Below are 18,850 nucleotides of genomic sequence, written 5' to 3'. Positions count from 1 at the left end.
CTTAAAGGAGTTAAAAATAAAGGGACTGCTTTAACTTGACATGGAATCAATTAAAAAACAAAACAAAACAGAAGAGTTAAAGATGGCTTTCAGGTAATGTTCCTGTCCCCACATCCCATTGCAGCTTTTGTGGTTTTGCAGTTGAGTTGTTGTTTTTTTTAACCTTTTAAACTACTTCCCTGTTGTTGCGTAAAATACTCATAGAGAATAATTGATTATATAGAGGAGCAGTGAAACTGATTATCCAGTAAGTGATGCCAAATGAGTCAAGTGAACAAATAAAGTGAGGGAACCAACAAAATGTTTTTCTTTCTAATCTGTTTTTGGCATTGTAATCTCAGCTGTTACTAATTACAAATTGGAGTAAAAAAATCATTTCAGACAAGTGTGAATAAGTTCATTTGGCCCATTAATAGGATGAGAAAACATGCTTACACAAACGTAATTAGTTTTACAAACAAATTATGTTTTCTGTGGGATTAAAAGTTATAAACAAAAGGAAAGCTGAAGTCTACTTAGGTTCCGATCCCTGTATCAGGATCTACTATTTTACTCTCCATGGCAGGTCCATTGATACCTGTTTAATCTCACACGTGCAAGGGTCAGTGCTCGTGTAACCCTAAGGAATTTCACGTCTCTATGTGTTTAGGATAAAAGTAATTTGAAAATAAAATGTACAATTAATTGCAATTAAATCCTGATTCTTTTGGTAGGTTTCATATTTCTAAGTATGATTGCAGCCTCGATGGCCCTGTTCCCCCATAGGAAGACTTTTACAAATGATTAACTTTGCTCACAGTATACGTAAACCCACTGAGAGCAAAGGAATTATTCACCAGTGCATAAAATCAAGCACATCCTTAAGTGCACGCAGCTGTGGTTCTCAACCTTTTCAGGCTCAAGGCACTACTCCTCCATAACTTTTCTTAATGTCATGGCACCACACTTGAGAAACACTGCCTTATATAGCAAACTTTTTATCAGAATATAGTGTTTTTAGGACTTTGGACTTTATCCTGTGTCCATTTGTTGTCACAGATACAGATATAATAAAAGGAGGGAAAAACTAAAAACTATTGGCAGTGTTCATACCACTTCCAAGGAAGCATGCCAAACCCTAATGTCAAATATAGGAGTAACCCAGCATCCCAGAGGCATTAGACAGTTAATTCTGTGTCTTGGGTTGGGAAGAGAGAATGGGTCAAGGAGTAGGAAGGGGGTTGTGCTGAGTCTAGGAGAACGGGGATTGAAGGGGCTGGGCTGAGTTTTACATGCAGCGGCATGAGCTCAGGCTCTTACCTCACTCACTCTACTGCATTAACCTTTTCACAGCTGGCACTAAGTACAGGGCTACAAAAGCCTTGATTTGGCTTTGAAAATGGGAGGGGAGAGAGACACTGCCTTTGGTTTGCACTGCTGTCTAGGCAGTGCGCTTGGCTATGGCTGGCATGCTCTTGCCACAGTCCCTTCCAGTCCAACCCTGCATGCTTCTCCTGGAAACAAGAGGGTGTGAGACAGTCTCACCTGCCCTGTGTGCCTCTTTTTCCAGGAGAGGTGTGTGAGGGTGGACCAGGAAGGATTGTGGCAAGAGTACGTGGCTGCAGCTACTTCCCAGTCTGCCTCCACAGGAAGTACACGAGGTTTTTCAGCTTGGCTGTGGTGGCACTCATGTCGTGACATCCCTATAAAGGTCTCACAGAACCCCAGTTGAAGACCACTGACTTACAGGATGGTGGCCTGCAAATAGGTTTAAACATCACTTACATTGTAGTACCATCCACAGAGTCCACCAGAGTCAAAGGACTCTGCATACAGGAAGACAAATCCCTGCATCAAATCAATTGCAATTCAAGAAGTGAAGCAATGTATAAGAGTGAAAGAGGCATATAATCAATGTGTATAATATATATTTTGGTAAACTCTTCTTTATATTCTTTTAAATAAAAAAATAATGCTTGTACTGTAAATATCCTCAAACTATGCATTACTAGTTTATCATATTGTTTGCAGGTGATACAAGAAATAGACCTTTCTTCCTCTGTTCTTGAGGCCAGATCATCGTCTGTTCCTCATTTTCCTAATCATAGCTAGTAAGAGACCAGAAGGGGAACTGATTTGATATCCCAGTCCTCACGCTGCTTCTAAATCAACTCTGGTGTCACTAACTAACTTTATCTACTCTACATGTGTTTTTCAGCGTAGTGTGTCGATTAGGGGTCTGAAGGGAGTTCTGTGACTGATGGAGCTGTGCTAGCAAAAGTCCCTGGTACAGTTACCTTAACAAACTTACTCTTTTACTAGTGTAATTTGTTTCACTCTGGTTAAGTATATGGACAGGTGCAGTAAGCCATGTGGATATGAGCAATGTACGTGCTAAGAGCCCTTTTCAGTCTAAAGGACCAGAAAACCTCTGGTAGTAAAGCACTATATGATGGCTAGCATTGTTCCCCAAAGCTAGGGACAGAAGTTGCACATTAAATTGGTACAAGTGATGGGAAACCAGTTTGAATCTGTAACACAACAGAAGTCGAGAGCACATAAACTGCTTTCAAGATGGCCGAATCCAGTTTACAATAAACCTGGATGGATGTAGAATCAGACTCAGCTGATTTAGTTTAAATCAGTTTATTGAACTTCTGTCCCAGATACCCTCCATATTCAAGTTAACTCATAGTCCCCCAGCATCCCAGGATGCTTTGCACCTTCTCACATACCCCCCGTCACAGGGTGGACAGGCTAGCCTCAGCCCAAGCTGTCTGCTCCAGTCAAGCAGGGAGGCTTACTCTAACACCCCCCAGCTTCTGGCCTCACTTGCTTATTGGTTCAATCTACACAATTTAGACTAACCTGCAAAGATTGAATCAATTCAGCCTAGGGATTTTTGACTGTCTTTAATTAGCCCAGGAGACCATCCACCACCCAGAGATATTCGGAGCAGTGTTCTAGCTGTCACTGTAACAATCCCATCCCTTATGTAAAACAACCCCTGTGCTGAGTGATGCAGAAAGTGATCTCATGGTGGTAATACAAAATGAAGATCTGTTGAGGATTTCTCACTGGGGAAATATGGCAACTTCTCTCCACTTGAACTGCACAAATGGAACAGAGCTGTGGAATAAGATTAGTCACTAGTGTTATAAACCAGTGTTAAGGTAGGAATTGGCAAACTGTATTTGTTGCTGGCCTGTATTTGACAGCCATAATAATAGTTCTTTTAAATGACATCATAGGACTCAGAATTGTTCTTTTTATTAAAGTCTAAAAATTCCAGCTGCAATTCAATTTGTCCTTAGCAAGAAGTGTTTCACACTTGTAGAACTAAGTAAACTCACAGTGGCACTAAGTGAAAATGAATGGCTTTAAATGAAACAGTACAATAAGAAATGTCTTAGACATATATTTAATTTAATCCTGTTTGTCTTTTAAGCTGTGTTTATCTCCATTTTCATTTTACCAACAGTTCATTTTTTTCAATTAGCAGACCTTATTAAACCATATTTTTCTACTGTTATAAACTTAAAATGGTTATTTTTATAAAAATTATAATAATGATGGTGATAAGATGATGATAAATACTGTAAGTTTTCAGAGGCAAAAATGTGATTGCCATGAGATTCTCCATATATTTTGCTTAAACATATGCCTTAAGGAGGGATGGATGGACAGAGTGACAGACAGACAGACAAATTGATTCTTTTTAGAAACAAAGAGTTGATGCAGGAAGGGATTGATCTTTTGCTGACTACCCAGGTACAGCTTTGTGAATGGTGATACAAGATTCAAGTAGTAAAGGTTCACTTTAATCCCTTGCAGACTTTCTGGTGTTGGCAATTATTTTGTAAGAAAACCTTTTTAAAGCAAGTATAGTGTATAAAGAAGGCAGAGATTTTTTTAAAAAATGCTCAGGACCGTTAGCCATTGCTTAGAGAATTAAATATAATTCTCTAAGCAGTATAATTAAGTGTTCCCAAAGTTTTAAGTGATTTATTAAATGAAAATATTTTTCCATGTCTTTTGGTTCAGGGAAGACTATCTTATAATTCTCTCTTCAGTCCTGCAGAGTAAATGTGCTTCTTGAACAAAACTGAGTCAAACTTATTTTAATCTTGGTAAAATGTAAAACCATTAAAACCAAAACAGAATTGGGGTAGGACGACTGTTCTTTGTAAATCACGGCTAGTCAAATGTGTATGTGTATGCGCACGTACACGCGCATACACAAATACCTCCAATAAGTTTCAAACATATTGTTTTGTGAAACTTGTGTTTTGACATTTTTGTATGATGTCAGGAAATAGCTACTTTCAAATGTTATCTTGAAAAAGTACAGCTATCAGATATAGATTTAGGCAATGAAATAGAAACCAGATGAATTAGTTGTATCTAATTTGGGGAAAGGGATTTCCCTAGAGAGTGGAAATGATCTAATTGTCTTTGTGAGAAATGCTATATGAAGTCTGCTAACAAATTAGATTTTACATACATGGACATTTAAAAAAAATGGAAATTCCTAATTTATAAATTAATTTGAAATTACAGAGAACAAGAAACTAGCATGTTTTCAAACAATTCTGTGCCAGCTGTCTGGAGTATTTTGTAATCTTTGATATGTCCACAAGCAGTGACTCTGGAGAGTGGATAAGGTCTAAGGACATTTCTTGGTTTTCCCACTATGCTGTTTTGTGTAATATGGGCATTTTTCACATTTTGCCAGTGTACATATTTGATGTTTCTCTGCCTGTACTTTACCTGAAAATGCTGGCAAATCATCTGCTCTTAGGTTTTCAGGGTGTATTTGTGCAGCTGGAAACTTTATCACGTATATAAGACAACATGCAACAATGTCAGTCTTGACCAATTGTAACAGGGCCCCTACCCCATTACTAGAACATGGAAAGGGTCTTGGGGTGGCCCTCTCTTCTTCTGTTAGCTCCTCCCTTTCCTTTTATTGTTTTCCTTTTCTACTCAGACTTTGTGTTGCTGGAGCCAAACTAACAGGCAGAGAAGCTTGAGACAAGATGGCCATGGAGCCAAGGTGCAGGCAATGCCTGATGGCTCAGGTGCTGAAATGGAGGGTCAGGTGTCCCAGAAGACGCTTTATAAGCCCAAACCTCAGGCCAGAGAAGAGAGGCAGTCTGGCCATAGGAGCTACAGTGAGCGGAACTCAATAGGGGAGAGTCTAGAGGCCAAATTAGGGCTATGAAGGACAGCCTCAGAAGGATAGCCAGGGTGAAGAAAACTTAAGAACCCTTATTGGGAATGAGATAAGTACTCAGTCTTTTTCTCTCTTGTTTTTGCAAACACTGCTGCAGGGTAAAGCTAACCCAGGAGGGGCATTTGTTTGAGCGAGGACAGGCGCCTATGTTAGCAGTTTTCATTTCACCTGATGGACTGGATAGTGGCTGTAAGGGGAGAGTGTGGAGAGCACTGAAAGGGGTGCCTGGGGACACCCTGAATCTCAGACTTGGTGTTAAGAGGACAGAAAATAGAGACTGGGTATAAGTACGGAGCCCGTGAGGGCCAGGATTAGAGCACATGAAAGCACGACCCATGGTCCCAAGGCCTGTGTAAGGGTCTTACAGGGCCTAGGACCCATGGTCACAAGGATGAGACCAAAGCTGAGCCAGAAGCTTGGAGTCCTGGGCTTCAAGCTAGAGGGTGGAGCTAGAGTAAAAGTGGGATAATGCCAGGGTAGCCGTGGACTAGACAAGGCTCTCTTCACCTTTAGGGCAGCCACCCCGTCGATTTATTATGTAAAGGCGTGGCAGGTGAGAATACAAAATGGGGAGACGCTGAGTAGACAAGGGGTGTTAATAGATACTCATTAAGTTGTCACCAGGAGCTTCCCTAAACCAAGATAAGTGTCTTCTTATTAAAGCCATTTCTAAGGTTGAGAACCTTCTGTGCCTTGAACTAACAATTACAAGAAAAAGCACAAGAAGGGCCGCCTTATCTCTTTGCCTGTACAACCACATGCAACTCTCAATGGAATTTCTTTCATTTAAAGACTTTTCATGTTTTGTAATGCACATGCACATACAAGAAGGGTTCTAGCACCATCTTTAAGAAGCCAGATTCAATGCTGCAGCAATGTTGCAGTTTGAAGATGAGTAATTGGTCTTTTGGCCAATAAGTGTCGAGGGGCTGGGCCCCCAGGGCATTCACCCAGTCAGCCGCAAAAAGACAGCAAAATCGGCTCTGCGCGCCCTGTGAGTGGCTCATGAAAATCCCTTCATCTTGCTGTGATTTAGGTAGGTCCCTAGATATAGAAGCTTATTTTGTAATCTCTTTTTCTCATGATCTGTGTCCCACTTTTTATTTTGCTTGTCTTTTTTTTTCATTTTTAGTGCTTATATTCCATTCCAGTATACTCTTAGTATTTTATTTCAATATTCTTTCAATTCATTATATAATAAAAATGTTAAGAGTTGTATATTTTGAAGACAGGCTACCAAGAGAATGTTTACATCTGGCAAGATCAAAGGTCTTGTGGTATATGTGTATGTATGTGGGAGGTCTAGTTCTTCCAGGCTTGGATTTATAAATAAGATTCAAAACACTTTATGAACATCTATTTCCTGAAAATGGAAAAACATCCAGTACTGGATTTTTATTTTCTTTTTTGTAATTTCGGGGCGGGGGGGGGGGTGGTATTAATTCTTATGCTTTTTCTTGCAGCTATTTGTTTAAGGGACTAGTAGGAACTACTAGTTTAAAGGACTAGCAAGAAACAAATAACTACTAGTTTGTGACTGTATTTTAGTCACTAAAATTACTTTTATTTAACAAGTTACTTACCTTACTCATGACTGACATTTTTACCTGTCATAAAGTGTATATGTCCTAGAACTTTGATAACTGACAAGCGATTATTTCAACATTGCTACTGTGAATGAGCCTATATATCCTGCCCTTAATGGAGCACTTATATTTTTTGTCATGTTCATTATGTTCATTAGTAGCTCCTTGCATACTGAATCTTTGGATTCAATTTCTGCTGCTTTATTCTCCATTAATACTAATCTGCTGAATGACTTCTAGAAGTATAAGGTAATTCAAATGATACAGATAACTAGTTAAGAACAGTATTGTTATGTACAGTTTGAGGAGCTCATAACACTGGAACATTGACTCATCTGTATTAGACCTCTACTTTCATGTTCTTCTGTGTTATGAGCACATCAGGTAATATGCAGTGCAAGACTAATAGTAATAATCAGTGATGTTTGTCTGTAGATGAACCATAGTACATGAAGTAGCTTCCATTAACCATTCAGAACTCCAGTAAAAACCTCTGTGTTTTATATATATAGGTACATACAGAGGAAAATGTAATCTTTCTCATTATATATGCTTATAAAACCTATTTTATTGCTTAAGGGAGTAGATATTTAAGAACAGTAAAATAATATTTAACACTTAGATATCACTTTTCATCTTCAGAACATTTTACAAATATTAAATCATGGATCAACTCCATGTAAAGTTTATTATTATTATTGACATTTGTATTACCTAGGAATCTTAGGGTGGTGTTACAGGCTACCTTTAAACCATCAGAAAGGCACTTATAGATGGGAGCGTTCACCCATTAAAGGTGTTAATCCATGCTAAGTATCCTCTAAATGTTTTAAAGTTATGCCAGCTCAGGTAAGGGTTATCTTTGATCCATTTTATCCAGGTCTTTCCAGGGTATTGTTAGTCGGCTTCAGGGAGACAAAACACACTATTTTCATTCCTCCAGCATCCCAGGATGCACCATTCCCTAGCCTTCCCACTCCTTTGCTCTGTCTGTGAACTGGCAACCCTCCTGAGCTCTACTACCCAAAGGGTGCTGCTCGTGCCAAGCCAACACTCCCTCCCTCAGGAGTTGCAACCCAGCATACCCTGTCCACTCTGAGCACTTAGGTGCAACTCACCTGTTTGCTGCTTGCTGTAGCATCCCCAAGCAAACAACAACAATCCTACTACCTACCTCCATGAAGAGAATTAGCCTGAGAATGGAAACCACTAGGTGTAGGTGGGTCTCAGCTCTGTCCCAGTGTAGCATGCATACAGCAAGCCTGCTGGGTCTCAGCTCTGACCTGGTGTGAGTGCTAACCCAGCTCCCCCAACCCCTCTTCCAAAAACCAATCCCAATTCAGTGAAACACATGCAAGATTTGGGTCCTTTTTATTATTCTTTTATTCACTCCTTATTTTTCTTTACTTCTGCTGGTTCACTTCAAACAGTTCTTTTTTTCAAGATTTTTCCCCTCCTACCCATGACTCTGGGTGGATCCTGCTGGCTGCAGAATGAGGGAAGCCCCAGACCTGACGGTAGATTCTCCACCTCTGACCTACATGCCACCCTACTTCCTCCTTTCCCACCCCACTGGAAGGATGGAGTCCTCACTTCTACCTACACCCCTGCTCTCCAGGCCCTCTAGTAGGAAGTCACAGTTGTGCAGGTCTGCAATGGCATTAAACCTTAAACCTGTGACTGCTCTGAAACCGTTCTAACTTTATGACAGTCTAACATTCCCCCAATGTAGAATGGTTTAAAGGTAACCTGTAACAGCACCCTTAATCAGGAAGACCTCATTGTTTTAGGTTGTTCTTGCTCCAAATTTTTGAGACCTCATTTCCTTGGTATCATAGTTAAGCTTCTATATTCAGCTGTGATCTTAATATGTGAAATGATATAGATGAGCAATGGGAAAAATAAGAGTAATAAATTAATATTCTTTATTAAGTAATATTAATATTTAATATTAGATATTAGTTAAATAGTATATTGAGCAGAATATACACTGTGTTGGGTTAATGAGGAAAGATTTGATAGACTGAATTTATGCAGTTGGACATGTAATAAGTCCCAAAAGACATAGTTAACCTCAGCAAGTCAAGTGTATAAAGAACCACAAAATGTATCTGTTGCATTGGAACATGGAACTAAAAGGGCCTCCCGGGCCATTAAGTCCAGTCCTCAGTTCTTTCCTACTCTCCAGTATCACTGATCCTGCCAAGTGTTCTTGTACAAATGAAGGAACAAAAGGCAGAAAACCACTTGTGATGCCTTATTGCCATCCCTAAACAATCGAACATTATCAGACTCAGAAGAATCAACCAACTAGCTTTAGAACATTGAACTCTTTGTAAGTACTGGTGCGATTATTTCTAATCAAAAATCACCCGTTTGAACATACACACGGATACATGACATGCCGACTCCTTTCTCCTACCTGCTCAGAGGGGTTCTCATTAACCTCCTCTGACTTGTATGATAGAAAAAGAAAGGGCTACTCTTTTCTTCTAATTTCCTTCCTATATTACTACCCTTTCCTCTCTGTCTCCAGCCCAAACTCCTCCTGTTTGCCCAATCAGTGCCTTGGTCTGGCCTGTCCAACATCATAGTCCAACTTTTTCCCTCAGGCTTCTATGTCCCTGATTATTTTAATGCAGTTTAAAAGACTCCATTTCACTTTTGGGGCTAGGTGTGTATAAGCATGGATAAATTGGAACAAGTACAAAGAAGGGCTAGTAGACTGGAATGAACTCTTGTGAGTTGAAATAAAAGATTTTGGGTTGTTTAACAAAACAAAGGTGGAGAGGAGATGTGATTACTTTTTATAAATGCAAGATTAATATCAAGGAGTAAGAAGAGCTGTTTAAGTCAAAGAACAATAGCAGCACCAGAGTAGATTGCAACACACTGGCCATAAATAAACTGAGACTGGAAATTAAAAGATCATTAGAAGTTCTGGAACCTCTATTGCCCCCAAACAAAGCGGTGGGAGCAAAATGAATTGCTGAGAGTTTAAGGATAAGATAATATGATGAGAAGGGTGTGCTTAGATCAATAATTAGTGCCTGTGATCCATGAATTCATCATCTCTAGGTTATTTATTTTGATTTAGATGCTGCCCTTCCCAACAAAGGCTCAGAATGAAATGTAACTCTTTCACCCTATGAGATGTGTCTGGTAATGCTACACTTTAAGGCAGGGATTCATTGGCACCATACAGGCAGGGATTGATTGGCACCACACAGAACCACTGAATCTGGCCGGTGGAGCTGGAAAGCCCCTTCTGCGCTCCCTGATGGTGTGCAGGCTCCACTTCCAGATGGTGGGGAGCTGCCAACTGCATCCACACTCCTGCTGCTTCTCTCCACTACTGCCTGCCACCCTCCTTCCCCACCCCCCCAGCTGCAGTGCAGGCACCACTGGAAGCTGCCCAGCTCCAGGGGAGCTCCCCATGGGCTGGAAGCTGCGTCTGCTGCAGCCTGGAGGAGGAGGGAATGGGGATCTGCTATGTTGGAGCCAGGCAGGAGGAGCTGTCAGGGATGTGCAGCTTTCAGCTGTGCCTGTGCCAGTCACTTTTCCCTGCCCCCCCTCCCACCAGCTGTGACACAGTTTGCAGCTCACCAGCCCCAGCGGAGCCCTGCACCAGCTAGAAACTGAGCCCACACTATCAAAGAGCCAGGGCAAAGAGTGGGAGAAGCAGCCATAGTTACTGAATTGCTATCAAAGCTACCCAGCTAGTGTAAGACCAGAGCTGGGCTGTTCTGACCTGTGTGTTCTGGAAAATTTCTAGCCACTCCTTTAGGGCTCCTGCTTGTTGACTCTTGAGGTCAGGAAGGAATTATTTTCTCTTACGAATGCTCGATTGGGTCCTATTTTGGAGGTGATTTATTGTCTTCTCTAAAACATTATACATTGGCCACGGGTAGAGATGGGAATTTTGGCTGTGCGCTCTAATGCTCTTAGCATTTAAAAATCTCTCAGCGTGTGCAGACATTCAGGTACCTGGCTGGAAGGTCTTGCTTCTCTGTTCAGGTCATAGCAGTCACCAGACTTGAGGACAGGAATGAATTTTTCTCCCAGGAGAGATTAATAAGGACTTGGGAAATAGGGGGTAGGAGGAATAGGAAGGGCAGTTGCCTTTCTCTATGGCAGGGGTCACATTGTTTGTGAGCAGAGTGCCAAAAGCACCCGCAACCTTGACTTCTAAGATGTTGATGTGTTGGGGGCGGATGGCGGGGGAGCCACAAGGGGTCTGCTGTGGCAATGCAGACCTGGCCCCCTTCCCTGCCATCCACTCTGAGGTGTGCGTACCAAGTAAAATGCCTTCACGTGCCACACTCTGGCACCCATGCCGGGGGTTGCCTACCCCTGCTCCATGGCATGGGGCATGGTCCTCTTTCAAAATTTAGCATATATTAACTTAGTCTTATCTCTGCAGTGGCATGTTGTTTTCATGAGGCTATATGTGAAAGGGATTGGTGTGGATGATCTTTAGGATTTGGGATAAATGATTGGCTGTGAATAAAAGGAACTGAGCTTGATGGTTGGGAGCCCACTTCTGTTTTATTTCTCCATGTGTTTCTAAAACATTCTGACTATGATTAAGCATTCTAAGTTTGCTTTTCTAAATTCAACCTCTGTATGCACGACAGTAAACTTACCTGCTATTTTTATGTGAAAATGTTTGCTTTCAATTTAATCTTCCTATTTCCTGTCTACAGATCCCATGTTTTATGTAGTAAATGCATCAATGGCTTTGGATTTAGCATTTGGAATAATCTGCGAGCTGCTTCAGCTGTGGAATGAAACCAGGGCTGGCATACCAGTCTTATTGGAGTGGCTACTAGGAGAGGATGACCTAAACAAAAATTCGGAGGCTGCAACACTGGTAATTCTTACTAGTTAATTTTTTTTGGAGCAGAAATTCTTTTATGTCTGTTGTACAAGAGGGGAAATAAAGTTAGTTTTCTAATCTGATGACGTCACTTCTGTGTGATCATTACTTTAAGAATCAGAGAGATTTACATTTTAAAATAAAGCACTCGCATTTTCTTTTAAACGTTCACAGTCTCTTTAGGAAAGTAAATTGGGTGTGAAGCTGCAGTCCTCTTACATAAGTAGTCTCACTGATGTCAGCACTAACATTCAGGGATGATTGTAATGTATCGGTTGACACCCAACATTTCAAAGATATAGGGCTTGATTACCTACTCAGATTGTTGTAAAGGACCTCAGCACCTCCGGAGATCAAGCGCAGTGCTCCTGCTGCTGTCAGTTGGCTTCATAGTTTCAGCTGAGCTTTCAAATGTGATGGTTAAACATGTGGTGGCACATAGGCTGAGGGACCAGCACAGCAAACTCAAATCATTCTCACTCATAAGCCATTGATTTCACTAGAACTATTTGCATGAAAAAGGAATGGGCCTGCAAAATGTCAATACTGTATAACAATTGTGTGTTAATATGAGGCCAGCAAACACCAATGAAATATGATGCAGTAAAGTAGAAGGGACAGCAGCAGCTTCAATTTTGAAATATTGGCTGACAACTGATACAATAAAATGACCCTTAAAATATGCTATGAAACTTAAACTTGCAGTTTAAGTATGTATTTTACCTATGTTCTATTACTGTTTCATTGACTGATACAATTTTTTCTGTTATATTTAATCTGCTCCAAAAGCTCCAGAATGTGCAGTCATGCTCTTATAGAGGTCCCTAGCCATATACAGATGCTCAGTCTCTGCTGGGAGAATCACTGTCCAAGTTTCTTCCAGGAGACCGAACATATGCACACTTTCCCCAGCTTAACTCTTCCTAGGAACCAGGAGAAGTGGAGCCAGGGAAAGGCTCCCATTTCAGAGACTGGGGTCACCCCACTCTGGAGAAGGTGCAGGAGACAGCTGCTTCTGCCCCTCCTGTAGACTAGTCTGCAGGAAGGGCAGAAGCTTGCTTCTCACACCAGAGTCCCTGGTGATAGAAGCAGGTAGGGGGGTGTGCAGACTGAACATCTACAGCAGTGGTCACCAATCAACTGGTCGATCGGGGAGCCTCTTGCAGTTGATCTCAGTCTGGGGGGGCTACTCCCCCAGACTGGGATTGAGTCAGAGGCTCTGCAATTGGGAGTGTCGGAACGCAGTCTGGGAGCGGCAGAATGTACAAGCGGCAGGACGCACGTGGCTGGGCTGAGCTGCACCCCTGCCGCCAGGTCCAGGCTGGGTGAGTGGGACGATCCCCCTCAGTGCCCTCTGCCACTGGGTAAATGAGGCCTCGGCCGGGCTGGGGCTTGTCCAGGCACGTGGGGGAGCTTCCACCACTGCATGCATCCGGTGGAGGCCTGGGGAGCATGTGCCCCCCGATCTGTGCATGGGGTGAGGCAGCTGCTGCTGCATGCTAGGCTTTGCACCCTGAGCCCTGCTGCAGCTCAGAGAAGGTGCAGGAATTTTCAGGTGGCTGCAGCCCTGCCCCCCGCCCTGTGGCCCCGCTCCCAGCACTGCCAGGAAGAGCCTGGCCCGCAGCGGCGGTGCTGGGAACGGAGCTAGGGGGGTGGGGGGACTGTAGCTACCAAAAAATTCACTGTAGCCCCACCAAACTGCCTGCCCATGCTGCCGCCTGCCCCAAAGGCAGCACAGCCCAGCCTCTGCAGGGAACACCCTGACACAGCCTCCCCCTCCCCTGACAAGGGCATGGGTGGCGTGGCTGCCACTGCAGGCTGGGAGACTACACTGAGCTGCGCTGCACTTGGGGCAGGCAGCAGCAGCATTGGGACAGGGGAGTGAGGCAGCTACAGCCCCTCCCCTATGTAGCCCCATTCCCAGAGCCACGGCTGTGAGCCAGGCTCTTCCTGGGGGCCCAGCTCCCCAACCAGGAAGAGCCCAGCCCCAGTCTGTAGCTGCAGCCTGCCCCGCCCCACCCCGCCTGCAGATCCAGGGGCAGATGGACCCCATGCCTTCCTGGGGTGCATGCTTTCCCCCCTCCCCTCTCCCGAACAAGCCGCTTGTCACTCCATCCTGCCCTGCCCTGGCTGCAGGGCCTGCCTCTGCCCTACCCCCTACCTCACTGCTGTTGGGGGGCAAATCAAGGCCCCAGTGGTGAGAGAGGGAGTGGGGCTAGGGTCCTGAACTGCCCTGCTCCCCACCACGGCCCTTCCCCCTCCCCTTCCCCCACAGATTTACCTGCTGGGGGAACATGCCCCCAATTTTTTCTCCCTCTACCTCAATCTGCCCCCTCCCTTCCCTTCCCTCCCCACAGACTTACCTGCTGGGCAGGGAGTAGGTCTTGGGTTGCTTTTAAATTTCAGAAGTGATCTCCTGCTGAAAAAGGTTGGAGACCCCTGATCTATACTGTGCCCTCTCCCAGAATAACTTCCAGCAGTGGAAATTTTCTACCACTGAAAATGAACATTTGTACACAGCTCCTGTGTAATGTAAGATAGTTTCACAGTGGGAGGGGAAAAAAAGCACATTTAATGTTAATGACTGCTTTTCACGTCCACTGTTTCAAGAATAGTTGCACCGAAAGGGTGTGATTTTGAAGGCAGAATGTCACTGGCATCCTAGGAGATGGTTTATACCAGTATTATTTTTCCTTATTCACTGTTACTTCAAGTAAGAGAAGTTACTTCTTGTTACATGTTTCAATCATTGATTTTCTTTTGATTAAGGTAGAAGACGACTACCTGTTTGATAAAGGAGAAGTGAATTTTTGGGCGGAGAAGCTGACTAGCGTCAGACAACTCAGCAAACATCTCTTATTGCTCATATCAGAGACTCATGTCAATTCACCAGATGAAGGAGAACTCCAGCGACTGGCAAGACTAGCATCAGAACAAGCCCGGCTTGTTACTCGGCTTCTTAAAAAATTGCCTCCAACTCCAGAATTTTCCAAAACAGTGGAATTCACGAGATTAACCATTCAGAAGGAAAGACTATCCGTCTCCTTTGAGATATTAAACTTGCTTCAACTCAAAGGTGTTGCTTGCAACAAAGATAATGACCAAGAAAAATGAATTAATGACAGTTTATCCCAGTGCTGTTTGCACAATTTTTACTACTTTGTAAACAAAGAATTCTTTCAAGGTTGGGGAGGAGGGGGTAAGTTTGTTTTATGACGGTAATAAATCTTGTGAGGAACTTTTTAATAGTATGTGCTAAAACACATTTTTCATCTGAGTACATTGAATCTTTGTCACATTTTATTAAAATGCATTTATTAATTTAATTCAGAACAGCATGGTTTATTGCAGCTACTGTAGGAAGCAGAGCAGCTACACTTAATATTTTCCATTCAACCAGGTGCAGGCCACCTGCAGATCTGCTGTATTTTACCCCACAATTTATTCCTTCCGGATACTTGACTGTTTTTCCTTGTCAACATGTAGCATAGCTTAGCGTGTTCAAAAATTAACCTACCTTTTTTTAATTTTTGAAAAAGTTTTCCTTAAAAAAAAATACTGGCTGCTTTTGTTTGATCGTACAAGCTTTTAGTCAGGATTTTTATCTTTATTCCAATTTTAACCATAGGCAGCCACAGTACCAGGTTGTGTTGCTCTTAAGTGTTTTCTTGTTTTGTGGCTAAAAAAGGCATCATTTAGACATTTAAGTGCCTAACTGTTTCTGTAATATGCTGTCATGGGTGACTGAGGAACTTTCCAGAATGAAGAGCAAAAACAAGTTCATCTCATCTAGCACCTGAGGATGTCTTGTGTACTCACTCACTCTGTAGCCCACTCCACAAGTAGTGTTATAAAATGAAGAATAGGGATAGCAGGCCCATGCAAACTAGGGTAAATCTGATAGCAATCTCCTGATGATGTGCAGTGTAATGTTATGGTGACATTATTATTGATCTTTGGAGACTTCTTGCGAACCTCTGTAACAACATGTGCTGTCTCTGACAAAAGATCTCGAGCTCTTGTATTTTTTGAACAATTTCATTTTTAGAAATAAACACAGTTCAATTTGTATTTGATGGATTTGTCTTTCCTTGCTATTGTATATAGATAACAGCGTATTAAAATAAACATGCAAGTGAAAAGATGCAATGCATCCTTTAAGCAAGGTTATGACTTTACATATTACCAGGTCATAGCATCCTACTGCCAAAGCAAAAGCTTAAGTTACTCGAGGGATGTATTTGGTAGCCATGTTGGTCTGAGACAAAAAGAAATGCAAAACTCTAGAACTCCTGGTTCAAAGATGATGCCTTTTATCATCTCTCTATTACTATTACCCTGTTACTCTATTACACGAGGCTAATGTCAAAGTATTGGAGCAAGAGTCACGGGTTTATCATCAGATAATGACTGTTTCCACTTTCATCCTGCCAGTGTATTAATGCATGCTATTTGTAAATCTTACTGAAAAGCAATCACTTATCATATATCAGAAATCAGTGAATGAACCGCAAGATTTTCAGAAAGGAAAAAATAATACCGGTCACAACCCAGTAGGTGGCACTATAACACAGCTTTCTATCATTACACTAGGCAAGTGTGCCGTTTCACATTACTTTTCTCTTTAATGCATAGCTTAATCTTCATGTAAGCCTAAGGCCCAATTCAATTAGTGTAAGATGAATTGCTCTAGCTTGTGTTAGCTGTATCCTTATTAATTTTTCATTTTAAATAAGAATCAAAATTACACTTTGATTTTTATCTGCTGTAAAACAAGTTGCTAAACTGAACTGCGGTATTAGATTAAGTCACAATTAAACATGCTTTTATTTATGAGCTAAATATGAAAAAGAATAGGTTAACATAAATGCTTGCTATTGCATATATTTTAAGCGGAAAATGGAGCTTTCAAAGTAGAATATTCTGTTCTATTTTGCAGGCTTTTATCAGAAACATTTTCTTCACATTGTGGTTTCATGATTCAACATGTCTCACTCATGCAAGTAATCCTCAGTAGTAAAAGGACATAAGTTTTCAATGGCACAAAGAAAACTGCGTCTAAAATGAAAAAATAATTCACAGATAATTTTACTCTATTTGCTACAAAACAAATCAGGATTCAAATAGTTATAAAAATCATTAGGATTCATGAAAGGGTTTCTTTTTGCTCTTTGGGAAAACAGCACTTTTTTATTCAAAGCTGTTTCAAAGTATTTCAAGCATTCAAGAACTGTAAAGCTAGCTGCTGTCACATTACTGCACCTTTCCACCTTCTCAGACACCTCAGATAGCTACTGATTTTTGTCTCTGGGTAATGAAATATTGGAAACACAGCCCCTTGAGTTCAAAATGTATGTAAAACTTCTCTGGGCCTTAGTAGTGTGAGCGGTGTAAAAACGAGTATGACACACTTGAAAGTCATCACCAAGAAAGTGGTTTTACTCCGTCCAGGGAAAAGGAACAGGTTCAGTACTGACACCCTGGCATGCAAGGGTGCAACAGGTCCCTCCCAACATTTTTCTCGAAACTGACTTGTGAAGCTTTATGGGCATAGCCTACGAAATAACTTGGAAATGCAATCTTTCTCATGGTTTCTCACAGAGCCTGACTATAAACGCTGCAGTATCCCACAGGATTAGAGAGCAAATAACTTCATCTCCCCTTGCCCACAGTTCAGATCAAGCTGCCGGTGCCTGGAGTTACTGTATAACTACTCAACCCGAAACCTTTAAACCTTAAACAGCCCTGGTGGGAGTGTTGCAGGCAGCAGCTTATCTATCTGCCCTACGTGTCATCTGCCTGGCTTCAGCAGCCTGGTGGTTGCCGCGAGCCTGCTGGCACCTCCCTCCTGCCCCGAGTATCTTGGTCCTTTCCTTAGACTGGGAACCAGGGGGCAGGCTCTGCGGCCCGGGCGGTGTTTTACAATCTTAAAAGGAGGTTTCGCTTTTTGAATCGGGGGATGGGCCTACGAAGCCTGCCTGCTTGCGGAGCAAGCAGCGGCGGGAGAGGCTCGGAGTGGGCATAGGCGAGGTTAATCACGCCGGCGGCTCGCTCCCAGCTGAGGCGCTGTGACCGCACCAGGCGCTCGGCTCTCCGGGGCAGCAGCCCGAAGCCGAGGGGCCGGGCGAGGCGCTGCCCTGGCCCTGCCCTTGGCGCGGCGGCGGGGAGGACGAGCTGCAGCCGCTGCTTTCCCGCTCCGCGGCCTGCAGCGGGGCGGCGCCGAGCCTGCCGGGGCGGCTGCTAACGTGGGCCCCGGGGCCTCCAGCCAGCCGAGGGCCGGGGCCGGGCGCAGCTCCCCGCCCTGGACGGGCTGAGGAGTGTCCCTCCCCGTACGTGGGGGGCGGCGGGGGTGTCGCCTCTGCGGCCGCCAGCGCCCAGGCGGGGCCGTGCGTGTCAAAGGACAAGGCAGGGGCGCTGCCAAGCCGATCAGAAGACCTTGGGCGCCTGCCAAGGCGCCGCGACCCAGGCAGTGCGCGGACGAGCGCGGGCATGGGCGCGCCAGGGGCCGAGCGGACGCGGGCAGCCCCGGCCCCGCGCCCAGGCTCGGAGCCGCCCGCGGCCCAGCGTTGTTTCGGGGCAGTGACGTGGCGGGAGCGGCCGCTCGGACCAGTGTCAGTGCGGCGGGGCTCAGCACGTGGCCGCTCCCCCAGTGCGAGCCGCGGGTGGTGGCAGGGGACCCTGGCAGGGCTTCCTGGGCCGGGCAGGGGGCAACCCGGCGGGCTCCAAGCCCTCCCCTGCCTGCTGCTGCTGCAGCAGCCGCCCGGGCTTTCCCCATCCCGGCGCGGCCAGAGCCCATTCCCCCCGCGCTCAACCACACACACAATGCTGCACATGACACGGTGTGCTGCACGTTACACGCACACACACGGTAGCGCATGTTCCACACACAGCACACGCGCACACAGACGGTAGTGCACAGCACACACGCGGTACGTCACGCGCGCGCGCACACAGCCCTGCACATTACCCCCCCGGTTGCACACTCTCACTCGCCTCGGCCCGACGGCGCTCCCCGGCGGAAGGCCCCGCGCTGGCTGCGGCCCAATGGGAGGCGGCGAGCGGCTCTGGGCTGGGCGGGCGGGGCCGGGGCGGGGCGTTGCCGGGCTCCCCGGGCCCGCCCCGCCCGCCAGCCCCGCGGTTTATATCTGGGCGGGCTCGGGACTCCCGACT

The 18,850-nt window shown here is 44.3% G+C and overlaps 1 protein-coding gene across 5 annotated transcripts in view; it reads left to right on the top strand.

Annotated features, from left to right (window-relative positions):
• Positions 1-15,751, top strand: part of THADA (THADA armadillo repeat containing) — a 290,497-nt gene extending 274,746 nt beyond the window's left edge. For 3 of the 5 annotated variants that reach the window (XM_019483252.2, XM_059718568.1, XM_019483254.2), the window contains exons 38-39: positions 11,508-11,674; positions 14,450-15,751. In XM_019483252.2, the coding sequence (XP_019338797.1) occupies positions 11,508-11,674; positions 14,450-14,794 (512 nt within the window). In that variant the 3' untranslated portion in view covers positions 14,795-15,751. Of the gene's footprint in view, positions 1-7; positions 94-11,507; positions 11,675-14,449 lie in introns of those variants that run through there. The other 2 variants (XR_009457443.1, XM_059718572.1) reach the window with 2 other exon arrangements.
• Positions 15,752-18,850: the final 3,099 nt, after the last annotated feature.

This window comes from Alligator mississippiensis, chromosome 1 (genome assembly GCF_030867095.1).
Source record: "Alligator mississippiensis isolate rAllMis1 chromosome 1, rAllMis1, whole genome shotgun sequence".
NCBI lineage: Eukaryota > Metazoa > Chordata > Crocodylia > Alligatoridae > Alligator > Alligator mississippiensis.
The sequence above is the reverse complement of the archived record's forward strand: the minus strand, read 5'-3'. Positions and strand labels throughout refer to the sequence as shown.